Here is a 12,249-nt window from a genome sequence, read left to right as displayed (position 1 = left end):
ATATAGTGGCCCACAGGACTTGGAGAGATACTGCAGTTGCAATGCCACAAACTCTTCACTCAGAATTTCCATTAGCTTTGAGAGCATGGTAAAATAATGATAGTACCTGTGCTCTTCGATCCAAAATCGATTTTTAAGGATGGGTTTAACTAGACTCTGCTTCAACTAGCTGTGAACACTGCTGGCTAATACTGAATAAATAAATAAGTCAGTCAGGTGGTCATTCCTGAATGTGACAATGTAAATTTATCAGTCATGGTAGTGGGTGTGGATGGAGTGTCACTTGCAATTTATTTGGGATGAGCAGGAAAATGCAGTCACTGCTAGCTTTTCATTCCCTCCCACTTCTGATCTTTTGAGTAAGGAGCTCAGCTTTTGACAGGCAAAATGTGAAGGTGGATACTGGCTGTGCATATCAGTATGATTTGCCTGTTTTTAGATGACAAAAACAACCATCAGCTACACTTTTATTGACACAATTTGCAGCAAGATTGGTTTCTAAACTTACTTTATGATGCCATCTAATTGTGCTTCTCTGTCAAGATAGTTCTTCCTCTCCTTTATCCCTGTTTATCTTGCCAGTCCCCTCAAAGTAAGAATACTATCTGAAAAACAGGGATCAGCATGTCTATCCTGTCGTAAGTCGAGCACAGCTAAAATGTCCACCGCGTCACCCACAATGTTTCAGGGCTGGAATAATCAGGATATGAGGGAGCTGCCTGATATTGATTTTCATGTTATTTTCAACACACATCTGAAGTCTTCCAATCAACATGGGTGGGACACAATGTTTGACATGCCCCCCGCCCCAATACATTCAGTCCAGAAGCAAGGTTAACTGCTGGATGATTTTAGTCAACTAGATCCAGGGATAGACCCTTATATAACAATGTTCCCTAATTCCAGACTTTGGCCAACAGACTAGCTAGTCAGTGTGTTTAAATTATCATTTTTCAAATGGAGGTGGGAGCTGTAATATGCTGTAACAGACACAGTTAATATAACTCTATATTAACATCAAGTCTCTTATTGATCTGTAGTTACATTTAATAGACACCAACGTCCCCCCTCACCTGTCACGCCAATTTGGAAACAAAGAAAAACCTACTCCCACTTTTCCTGTTCAGTAAAGATATTTCCCCAATAACATAACCAGTTGTTACAGCTTTTGATTATTACAATAACTAATTATGTTTTCTGTATAGTAGACAAGATTCAGCCTTGTTAGGGAAACAGTATCCAAACGCATAGAATGCCTGGGAAAGCAGCAGTGATGAAATCTCTTACAATTAATGTATACTTTACTCGGGATACGCAGTTTAATAGGCTAATACTTGAACTGGATGTAGGGAGTTGGGTTCTGGTTGCAGTAACCCCCTCTCTTTTTGCCTGTTTTTTAGCTGCACCTTCAAATGAAGTGCACTGGGTTCCTGCTAACTAGGTGTTCTAAACTAGGTTTCTTCCCTAAAAGAAAGACACCTGGTCACTTGATCCTAAGCGACCAGGCCCTTCAGCCCACTAAGTCCCTACTAAATGGAATGCCTGGTACCTAGGGCATGGGTACTGAAGAGGGCCCCCTCAGAGCTGCAGCACAACTTATGCCACTCTAAGGGACCAAGCACCAACCTAATGCAGACAGCCATTGCAGGCTGCGTGACAAGGTGCTCCCAAAATTGAAAACACAACATGGCACACAGGCTGTGTGCCATGTCCCCTAAAATACATGCAATATATGTAAGTCACCCCTCTAGTAGGCCTTACAGCACAAAGGCAGCGAGCGTGCATTATATTATATGAGGGCATAGATGCATGGGCAGATATGCCCCTGCTATGACTCTTTCGATTCTGAGACATAGTAAGTGCACAGGTAAGCCATTTTAAATGGATGTGCTGGTCACTACGAGTTCCACAGCTATGTGATGGCTTCTCCGAACCCTGGGATGTTTGGTATCAAACATCTCAGAATAATAAACCCTCACTGATTCCAGTGATAGATTTATATTAAGAAATGCTCACAGAAGGCACCTTAGAGGTGTCCCCTGAAAACCTACCAGCTACTAGTGTGTTGACTGACTGGTCCTGACCAGTTGAGCCACCAAAGACTTGTTTCTAGTTCCCCACGGTGAGAGCCAGTGCTCTCTAGGCGCAGAGACAAAAGCCTGCATTGAGCAGAGATGCTACCTCCTCTCCCGGGCAGGATGGACATTCGAAGGCAGGGATCTTGAAAGGCCTTGCCGCCTTTGTAATGAGACCCATGTCTCTCCAGATGGTGGAAATGACCAACCCCTCTGTTCTGACACTACGTTTGGCAGCAGAACAGGCAGGAAAGTTAGTTAAATTAGGAGGAGTGCCTACTTCATGCCAGTCTCAACCCTAAGGTGGACATTACTTTTTAAATTCCTCCATCTTGTTTGGAAGGAATTAGGCCACTAGTGTTAGTGTTATGCCCACTTTCCAATGGAAGTGGTCATAGGAAGGGTGTAGACACTCTTGAAGGTGGCCAGCCCATTGGCTACCACCTGACACTCCCTGTAACGCCCCTAAATTAAGTATTTAGAGGCCATCCCTGAACCTTACAACTCAGATTCCTGACGGCCTAAGAAAAACCTGACACTACAGTGTCGCACCAGCAGAGAAGACTGCAGACACCAACTGACTTGGCCCCAAGCCCTACCGGCCTGTCTGCAGCCCTCGACGATCCTGCATCAAGACAAAGTGTTCTGCAGCCAAGAGACCTCCAAAGCTTTGGGAGGACTGCCTGCCTTCAACGACAAAGATCAAGATCTCCCGAGAACAGCTGACCTGTTCAAGAAAAAAAAAAATATATTTAAAAGAAAAATATATTTTCCCTGAGGAACTGCAAAATAGCCTCCGGACACACCTCTGCACCTGACTCCCACAGCCCGGGTCCAACTGGCCCACCGTTCCTATGAAGGTTCCCCAGTGCGGGCTAACCCCTGCTGGACTCTGCCTCAAAGCCTGCAGCCTCAAACTGAAGACTCCCCCTGACCGCGACCTGCCTTGGAGGCTGTTCCCAACACCAAACGACACCCCTGCACCTGGAGCCCCTGTGCCTTGGAGCTGGACAGTCAGTGTCCCTATGTCCCCTAGCATCAGAACCTACCTGGGCAGCTGTGGGTTTTCTTCGTTCAGCCTACTGGCCTGAGCCTGCAGCCTTTTTCCAAAACTGATCTCCCCCACTGACATGCATTGGATGCCTGACGCTGTGTTAGCACTCTGCACCCGTCCACCCCTGTGCCGCTGAGAGTGTATGTTTGGTGCTGCGTTGTGGCCTTCCCCTGTGCTTAAGTCAACCTCAGGAGATTGACTCCTGAAACCACTTTACTCACCTGTGAGCAGCGCATCTTCAGTTACCCTCAGTCTCCATTGGTTAACATTGGGCACTCGACTCTGAATTTGACCTCTGCACCTGGCCACCTATGTGCCGCTGTGGGTGCACACTTGCTACTGATTTCAACCTTGCCTGGTGTTGACCTAAAATCCCAAAGACTGGATTTGTAAGTTGTGTACTGACCTGCAAAACTGCATGCTTGTTTTCCTCCCATAGGTTAAGAATGCTGAACTGAAAAATTGCACTGAGAATTGATTTTCAAGTATTTATCTTTTAAAAACTGCTTACTTTTTAACAAAGTTCTTTGGTTCAAAGCATAAATAAAAGCAAATGTTATTCTAAATTGGTCCCAGATTAATTGTGTCTCTCGTTTATTGCCTCTGTGAGTACAACAAATGCCTAACACGACTCCTTGATAAGCCTAACTGCTCTCCCACACTACCACAAATAGAGCATTAGTCCTATCTACTTTTGCCTCTGCAATACCAATTGGGGATCCACTGGACTCTCTACGCAGTGCACTATATAGAGAGCCAGCTTCCTACACTGGACAAGACAGAAAAAGGAGTAAACTCCAGGGCCCAAGGGCTTAAAAATCCTTCCAGAAAAAGAAAAAAAAGCTTTGCGAATTCCTCCCTGATAAATGCATAGCCTCACATGAAATGAGGCATAGCACCCGCAGCAATAAATTGTGGACAGCCTTCAGAGACCTGACAACGTTGGTTAAGACTAGTGTGAGAGGATGGGGAGAAAGAAGGCACAGAGTCCAGACAGAAACCTGGGTTGGTGAAACGTAGGAAGCATTGACCAATGAAATGCCTCAGGGTAGTGATGCATTATCTGGTTCTAGACATGGCAACACAGAGACAAACCTTCATGTTAAGAAGTGTTTAAGCAGTTTACTCCATTCCATAGAGATGAATTGTAAAAAGGTGAACACTACTCTTAAAAGTTGAAAAAATGTTCCCGCAGTGAGAACGTTAAAGTAAATCAGACAAGAGAACCAACCAGCATTACAAAGAAAAAATCTACTTTAAGTATAATGTGCCACAGTCAGAGTATCCTTACCTCGAGGCTTTTCTCTCAGCTTGCGATACAAATCCCTTGCATGCTCCTCTCTGCAGGAAAGAAAAAACAGTTATCAATGCTATTAATTATGCTTAACGTCAACATGATCAGTGGAGAATGCAGAGGTTAGAGTTATATGCAGGGACCAAAAATTAGAAATGCTTAAACAACATTTTATAAAATTGCCATTGGCTGGCTGTGCATCAAGACTGAACTCAAAAACACTTTACATCTGAATCACTTTCAACAAAATCAGAACACTGTACTTTCTGATATATCAGTTTTTAATAAAAAGACAAAACAAACCTCAATTATCAAATCTGTCTTTCTGCATTAGCAATCGCACAATAAAGAACCGCACTGTACTGAAACATGAATTTCTAATTCATCGGCCTTGACCAGGTGATCGATCAAGGTGCTCTCTTGGTCTTATGGGCTCAGTCCAGCGGGACAGTCCCCAGATGACACTTTGCATGAAGATTAATAAACCTGCTGAACATGAGTAACAGATTTGTGATGATGTTATCTTTGTCCAGCTCCAAAAAGGCATGCCAATAAATGATGCTCAGGCCTCTCCGCCCTACCTAAAGTATGGGCCATTTAACAGAGCAGCATCTTCTGATTTGGCCAACCGAACTTCTGAGACAATTACACATATTTGACATATGCCTGGCGGGAAAGAAGATAGTCTACCATCCATCACTATCCAAATAAAATCCAACAATTCCATATTCACTGAGCTCTGCACGGGTCAGTGCAGGAAAAGAGACTGCAATATAATTTTTAGCAGTAAATGCAATAGACCAGAATAACCAGAACTCCACATGCAATCACTAGTCACCATAACGATCTAAACCCTGACTGATGTAATGGAAAGCTACGGACCTAAAGTTTACAGCAGACATAACCACATCTCTAAAGGAAAATGCCCTACCAGAGCCAATACAAAAAAAGCACCAGACCCGCAAGTATTCTACATACCAAATACCCATCCAATACGTTTTCTATTGTGGGAACTAGCTTTGACAGTAATTGGGGAATCTAAAGCTGAGCAAAGTACATGTTTATGCCTTAAGAACCGACAATAATTAACTGTGTTATGACACATTCCAGAAGTAAAATGCTTAACTGGAACCTCTGTGAATCACAAACATAAGGAACAACAAAAATACACTTTGGTAAAGGACTCGGCTACAGTTTTGTTTGTGCATCGAGTATACAATACACTGAGTACATTGGTTGTCTTCAGTGTCTTTAAGGATACCTGGAGCTTAATGAGTTCATTTCCCAAGGTCACCACTGCTTTCCTTCATTTACGGACCTACCCAGCCAGGTTCCTTCTAGAGTTGGTTGGGTAGCGCTTGTTCATTCTAACACAATTAAAGGTGAAGCATGTGCTCTCTAACCTGTAGACTGCAAGGATGAGAGTCTCTTGCTGGAGGCAACTGGGTAAGGAAGCAGTTAACCATAACTCAATTAATTTATAAACTAATAGCTTCTGGGTTAATTTGTCTTTTGTCATTACTGTTGGGTTTTGAAAACAGTCTACTTCAGTAGAAAAATCTGCATTTTGCTTTCTTCTGTCCTTTCCAGTTCACAGGAATCCTCTGAGCGGGTTATGTAGGGACATGAGAAAACATTGTGGTTTTGTACCCGATGCTCTGAGGACCCTGTGCCACAACAACTGTTGGTACAAACAGTGCATTCATAGTGGAAGCAGTTGCCCTTAACCTAATTTCAAAAAGCAAAGATGAGTGTCTATCCATTAATGACATATTCAACACAGTCAAACTTCTCCCAAACTGGTCAAAATCTTTCAGTAAAATAAAAAAAAAAAAAAAAAAAGAGTGGACACTGAAAACCACAGATTACCCAGAAATGGTTCTCCTTGAATGATACATTCGACTTGACCAACACAATCCAAACTTTAGAAGGACCAGCTCTCTTATACTGTTCACTATTAATGTAATTCCATTTTATGATCTAATTACTAACCGTGATATAGACAAAAGTAAGAAGATGGCAACTACTTTTTCCTTGCATTGTCAAGAAATCCAAATACTGACCCAGCCCTCTCAGCAAACACCTTTGGATCTTCAAACTGTAGGACAGAAGCTCATTGAATCTAAAGAGGAACAATTTAATACTGCTTGTAGGTTTAATGTCACAAAACTCACAGCAGCATTTTTCCCATCCTGCTGGCCAACACCCAAACCAATTTCTCAACCTAAGGGCAAAAACTTTGGCGTGCAAGTCACAAAAAGAAAATGACAAGTTAATGAAGGCTGTACTGTTACATACATCACAAGGAAGTGCAATTTGACAATATTGTGAATGATATTAAGAGAAAATTCTATCTCTGCAAATTCCTCAGAATGCCCTAAACTTGACCTGTCACCTAAAAATAAGACAAAAATTGTGATGGAATAGCACCAACAGGTAGCCCTTAATACTCTCACGCTACTTCAATAATTTGCAAAACATCACTGGTATCAACTACAGGGAGTGCAGAATTATTAGGCAAATGAGTATTTTGACCACATCATCCTCTTTATGCATGTTGTCTTACTCCAAGCTGTATAGGCTCGAAAGCCTACTACCAATTAAGCATATTAGGTGATGTGCATCTCTGTAATGAGAAGGGGTGTGGTCTAATGACATCAACACCCTATATCAGGTGTGCATAATTATTAGGCAACTTCCTTTCCTTTGGCAAAATGGGTCAAAAGAAGGACTTGACAGGCTCAGAAAAGTCAAAAATAGTGAGATATCTTGCAGAGGGATGCAGCACTCTTAAAATTGCAAAGCTTCTGAAGCGTGATCATCGAACAATCAAGCGTTTCATTCAAAATAGTCAACAGGGTCGCAAGAAGCGTGTGGAAAAACCAAGGCACAAAATAACTGCCCATGAACTGAGAAAAGTCAAGCGTGCAGCTGCCACAATGCCACTTGCCACCAGTTTGGCCATATTTCAGAGCTGCAACATCACTGGAGTGCCCAAAAGCACAAGGTGTGCAATACTCAGAGACATGGCCAAGGTAAGAAAGGCTGAAAGACGACCACCACTGAACAAGACACACAAGCTGAAACGTCAAGACTGGGCCAAGAAATATCTCAAGACTGATTTTTCTAAGGTTTTATGGACTGATGAAATGAGAGTGAGTCTTGATGGGCCAGATGGATGGGCCCGTGGCTGGATTGGTAAAGGGCAGAGAGCTCCAGTCCGACTCAGACGCCAGCAAGGTGGAGGTGGAGTACTGGTTTGGGCTGGTATCATCAAAGATGAGCTTGTGGGGCCTTTTCGGGTTGAGGATGGAGTCAAGCTCAACTCCCAGTCCTACTGCCAGTTCCTGGAAGACACCTTCTTCAAGCAGTGGTACAGGAAGAAGTCTGCATCCTTCAAGAAAAACATGATTTTAATGCAGGACAATGCTCCATCACACGCGTCCAAGTACTCCACAGCGTGGCTGGCAAGAAAGGGTATAAAAGAAGGAAATCTAATGACATGGCCTCCTTGTTCACCTGATCTGAACCCCATTGAGAACCTGTGGTCCATCATCAAATGTGAGATTTACAAGGAGGGAAAACAGTACACCTCTCTGAACAGTGTCTGGGAGGCTGTGGTTGCTGCTGCACGCAATGTTGATGGTGAACAGATCAAAACACTGACAGAATCCATGGATGGCAGGCTTTTGAGTGTCCTTGCAAAGAAAGGTGGCTATATTGGTCACTGATTTTTTTTTGTTCTGTTTTTGAATGTCAGAAATGTATATTTGTGAATGTTGAGATGTTATATTGGTTTCACTGGTAATAATAAATAACTGAAATGGGTATATATTTTTTTTTGTTGAGTTGCCTAATAATTATGCACAGTAATAGTCACCTGCACACACAGATATCCCCCTAACATAGCTAAAACTAAAAACAAACTAAAAACTACTTCCAAAAATATTCAGCTTTGATATTAATGAGTTTTTTGGGTTCATTGAGAACATGGTTGTTGTTCAATAATAAAATTAATCCTCAAAAATACAACTTGCCTAATAATTCTGCACTCCCTGTACAAACCTCACCCCTAATAGTACATCAATTCCTGCACAGGCATGTCACCAACTACCTTTGAAAAAAAGATCAAGCCACTTCTTTTAAAAAGAAAAACAAAGGACTTGGAAAATTCAAAGTGGATGAACCCAGAATGTGAATCGGCAGAGCACTCACCCTCTGAGAGGCAACTAACAAACACATTTTAAAAAACTGCTCTACAAGCAGTATGAGCCTAGCATGCGCAAACAGCCTCCTGTTTAGACCAATGAAAACAGCATTCACTATTCGGATAGCAAGACACTGAAATGTTTAAAGGCTGTGTAAATAATATTCATTGATGCACACATGCATAGTTAGATACACAAACACTAGCCAAGGGAAAGCTAACAACCCAAGCATCAGCCTATGTCTGTGATGGAGAGTGTAAACTACTTACCAATTCAACAGTTACTAAGCAGCAATCAGCGTAACTCAGCCATTACTAGGTTCCTGAGACTGACAATCAGTCAGGTGGTAATCGTGTGGCTTCTGTCTGCAGAGGGTCAGAGCCCCTTGGCTGGGTGGAGTTGCTGGTGTGAGAAACTTCAATCTATTCCCACACTGCAAATAATGGTGCTATTTTGGCTCCTCAGACCTACTCATTTGACAGCCTTCTAATAAATCTGAAACATGAATGTGATATCTGTACAAGTGTGACATTTGGTATCGTACAATTTACTTACCTTCGGTAACAAAATATCTGGTAGAGACATATTCTAGTTGCAGATTCCTTACCTTAGAATTTTCCACCAGGCGTCAGACTGGATCAGGAGATTTTTCTTTGAGCAATACCCTTGTGCGTCGGTAGGTGGCGTTGGTCGACTCCGCAGGCGTCGTAGGCGTTGTGGTCGCTGTGATTACATTGGTAGTAGTACACAGACGCCACCCTCGCGCAGTGACAGTTTCTTTTAACGACTTTCCACGCCAGAGAGCAGAGCTGCTAGGAACACTGAGATTGGTGCGCCAGAGCTAAGGACCTGAAAGGGGGAATCCCTGTCCCTAGAAATCAGTTTGCAAGCAGGGAGGATGGGTGGGCGGTAAGGAATCTGCAACTAGAATATGTCTCTACCAGATATTTCGTTACCGAAGGTAAGTAACTTGTACATCTGATAGAGACTTCTAGTTGCAGATTCCTTACCTTAGAATAGATACTCAAGCAATGCCATCCTCGGTGGTGGGCTGCAAACCAAGATCATACTAGAAAGTCCTGCAGGCCGAACAACCAAAGTAGCTGTCTCGATGGACCTGATAATCCAGGCAGTAATGCTTCGCAAAGTGTGCAGGGATGCCCACGTAGCTGCCTGACAAATATCCAGGACAGGAACTCTGCGTGCTAACGCCTTGGAAGCAGCAGTTGCTCTGGTGGAATGAGCACGCAAGCCTTCAGGAGGTTGCTTCTTAGCCAAAGTATAGCACACTTTGATGCCAAGAAGCACCCATCGAGAGGTGGTACGCTTTTACACTGCCATCCCTTTTTTCACACCCACATAGCCAACGAAGAGTTGATCGTCCACCCGGAAATCTTTAGAACGATTGAGATAGAACGCCAACGCTCTTTTTGGGTCCAGATGGTGGAGTCTCTCCTCCTCATGGGAAGGATGTGGGGGTGCGTAGAAGGTAGGCAAAGTGATGGACTGGCCTACATGAAATGGTGTAACCACCTTAGGAAGGAAGGAAGGAAGGAAGGAAGGAAGGAAAGAAGCTCTAGTGCGTAGCACTACCTTGTCAGGAAGTATGGAGGTTTTGAGGAAAGGGCCTGAAGCTCACTTACCCTGCGAGCAAAGGTGATAGCGACCAGAAAGACAGTTTTGAAGGTGAGGAGCCGCAAGGGACAATTATGCATTGGCTCAAAGGCGGTACACATCAAATAAGTAAGTACAAGATTAAGGTCCCACTGAGGCATGATAAATGGAGTGGGAGGAAATAAATGGGCGAGCCCTTTTAGGAACCTACGAACAACAGAAGATTTAAAGAGTGAGGGCTGATCAGATAGCCTAAGAAAGGCGGAAATGGCAGATAAATACCTTTAAGGGTGCCCAAAGCAGAGCCCTGCTGGGCTAAAGAAAGAATGAACAGAAGAACCTCTGACAGAGGGGCAAGAAAGGGGATCAACAGATTTGTTGGTACACCATGCCACAAATGTATTCCAACGACAGGCGTACACAGTTTTAGTCAATGGACGCCAGGCTGCCAAGATAACATCGTAGACTTCGGGTGGAAGGGCAAAAGTCATCAACTGTTGCTGCTCAATCTCCACGCATGAGGGCGGAGGTTGGACAGGTTCAGGTGCAGAACCGTCCTCTGTTGCTGCGACAGAAGATCCGCCCGAAGAGGCAGTCTGAGTGGAGGATTGATGGACATGCTCAATAGCTCTGGATACCACACTCTTCGAGCCCAGTCCGGAGCGACCAAGATGACTTGGGCCCAGTCGTTCTTGATTTTCTTAAGAACTCTGGGAAGAAGAGGGATAGGCGGGAAGGCGTAAAGGAGGTCGGAATTCCACTCGAGGCAAAAAGCGTCTCCGAGCGAGTGCCGCCTTGGAAACTCCAACACGCAAAACAGCTGACATTGCGCGTTCTCTGCAGGGGTAAAAAGATCTAACAAAGGCTCTCCCCACTGCTGAAAGAGACCTTGTGCTACCTGTGGGAGGACTGCCATTCGTGATCGACTGAGCATCGACGGCTGAGTTCATCTGCTCTGGCGGTGAGGGAGCCTGCCAGATGTTGAACCATCAGGGTAATGCCCTGATGTTCCAGCCATGTCCAGAGGCGTAGTGCCTCCTGACAAAGGGTCCAGGACCCTACTCCACCCTGTTTGTTGGAGTACCACATGGCGGTAGTAGTGTCCGTGAACACCTGCACCACTTTCCCTTGGAGAGAGGGAAGGAATGCTTTTAAAGCAAACCTGATCGCCCGGAGCTCCAGCAGATTTATATGGAGCCCCGAATCTGCCGGAGACCAGAGGCCTCTGATCTCCGCCTCTCCCATGTGGCCTCCCCAACCCAGAAGTGACGCATCTGTCACTATAGAGTGATCTGGTTGGGGAAGGGAGAGGGATCTGCTGTGGGCCCAATTCGGATTCGAAAGCCACCACTGCAGGTCTTTCGCAGTCCCCTCCGAGATCTGGACCATGTCAGAGAGATTCCCCTGATGCTGCGCCCACTGGAACTGGTCCCACTGCAGAGCCCGCATATGCTATCTGGCATGTGTTACTAGCAGGAGGCCATGAGGCCCAGCAGCCTCAGAGTCAGTCTCACCGAAACCCAAGACCAAGGCTGAAAGATTGAAATCATAGCCTGAATGTCTTGGACTCGCTTTTCGGGAGGATGAGCCCGAAACCGCACTGTGTCCAGAACTGCCCAGATGAAAGGGAGGGTCTGACAGGGAGTCAGGTGTGACTTCGGCACGTTTATAGTGAACCCGAGCATGTGCAGGAGGTTCGCCATAGTCTGAAGGTGGGAGACAACTGTCTGGGACGAGTCTGCCTTCAACAGCCAGTCGTCGAGGTAGGGGAAGACTGAGACCTCTAACCTGCGCAGATGAGCTGCAACCACTACCATCACTTTCATGAACACCTGAGGGGTGCTGGTAAGGCCGAAGGGGAGCACTGTAAACTAAAAACTGCTTGTGACCTACCACGAATTGTAGGTAACGTCTGTGGGCAGGCAGGATAGGGATGTGGAAATAAGCGTCCTGCAAGTCCAATGCTACCATCCAGATTCCTGGGTCTAAGGCAGACAGAACCTG

General features: G+C 44.8%; 1 protein-coding gene across 2 annotated transcripts in view; it reads right to left on the bottom strand.

Annotated features, from left to right (window-relative positions):
- IKBKB (inhibitor of nuclear factor kappa B kinase subunit beta) overlaps positions 1 to 12,249 on the bottom strand; it is a 419,227-nt gene that overhangs the window by 101,336 nt on the left and 305,642 nt on the right. For both annotated transcript variants that reach the window (XM_069214097.1, XM_069214096.1), the window contains exon 17: positions 4,421 to 4,470. In XM_069214097.1, coding sequence (XP_069070198.1) covers positions 4,421 to 4,470 — 50 coding nt within the window. The remainder of the gene's footprint in view (positions 1 to 4,420; positions 4,471 to 12,249) is intronic.

This window comes from Pleurodeles waltl, chromosome 11 (assembly GCF_031143425.1).
Source record: "Pleurodeles waltl isolate 20211129_DDA chromosome 11, aPleWal1.hap1.20221129, whole genome shotgun sequence".
Lineage (NCBI taxonomy): Eukaryota > Metazoa > Chordata > Amphibia > Caudata > Salamandridae > Pleurodeles > Pleurodeles waltl.
The sequence above is the reverse complement of the archived record's forward strand: the minus strand, read 5'-3'. Positions and strand labels throughout refer to the sequence as shown.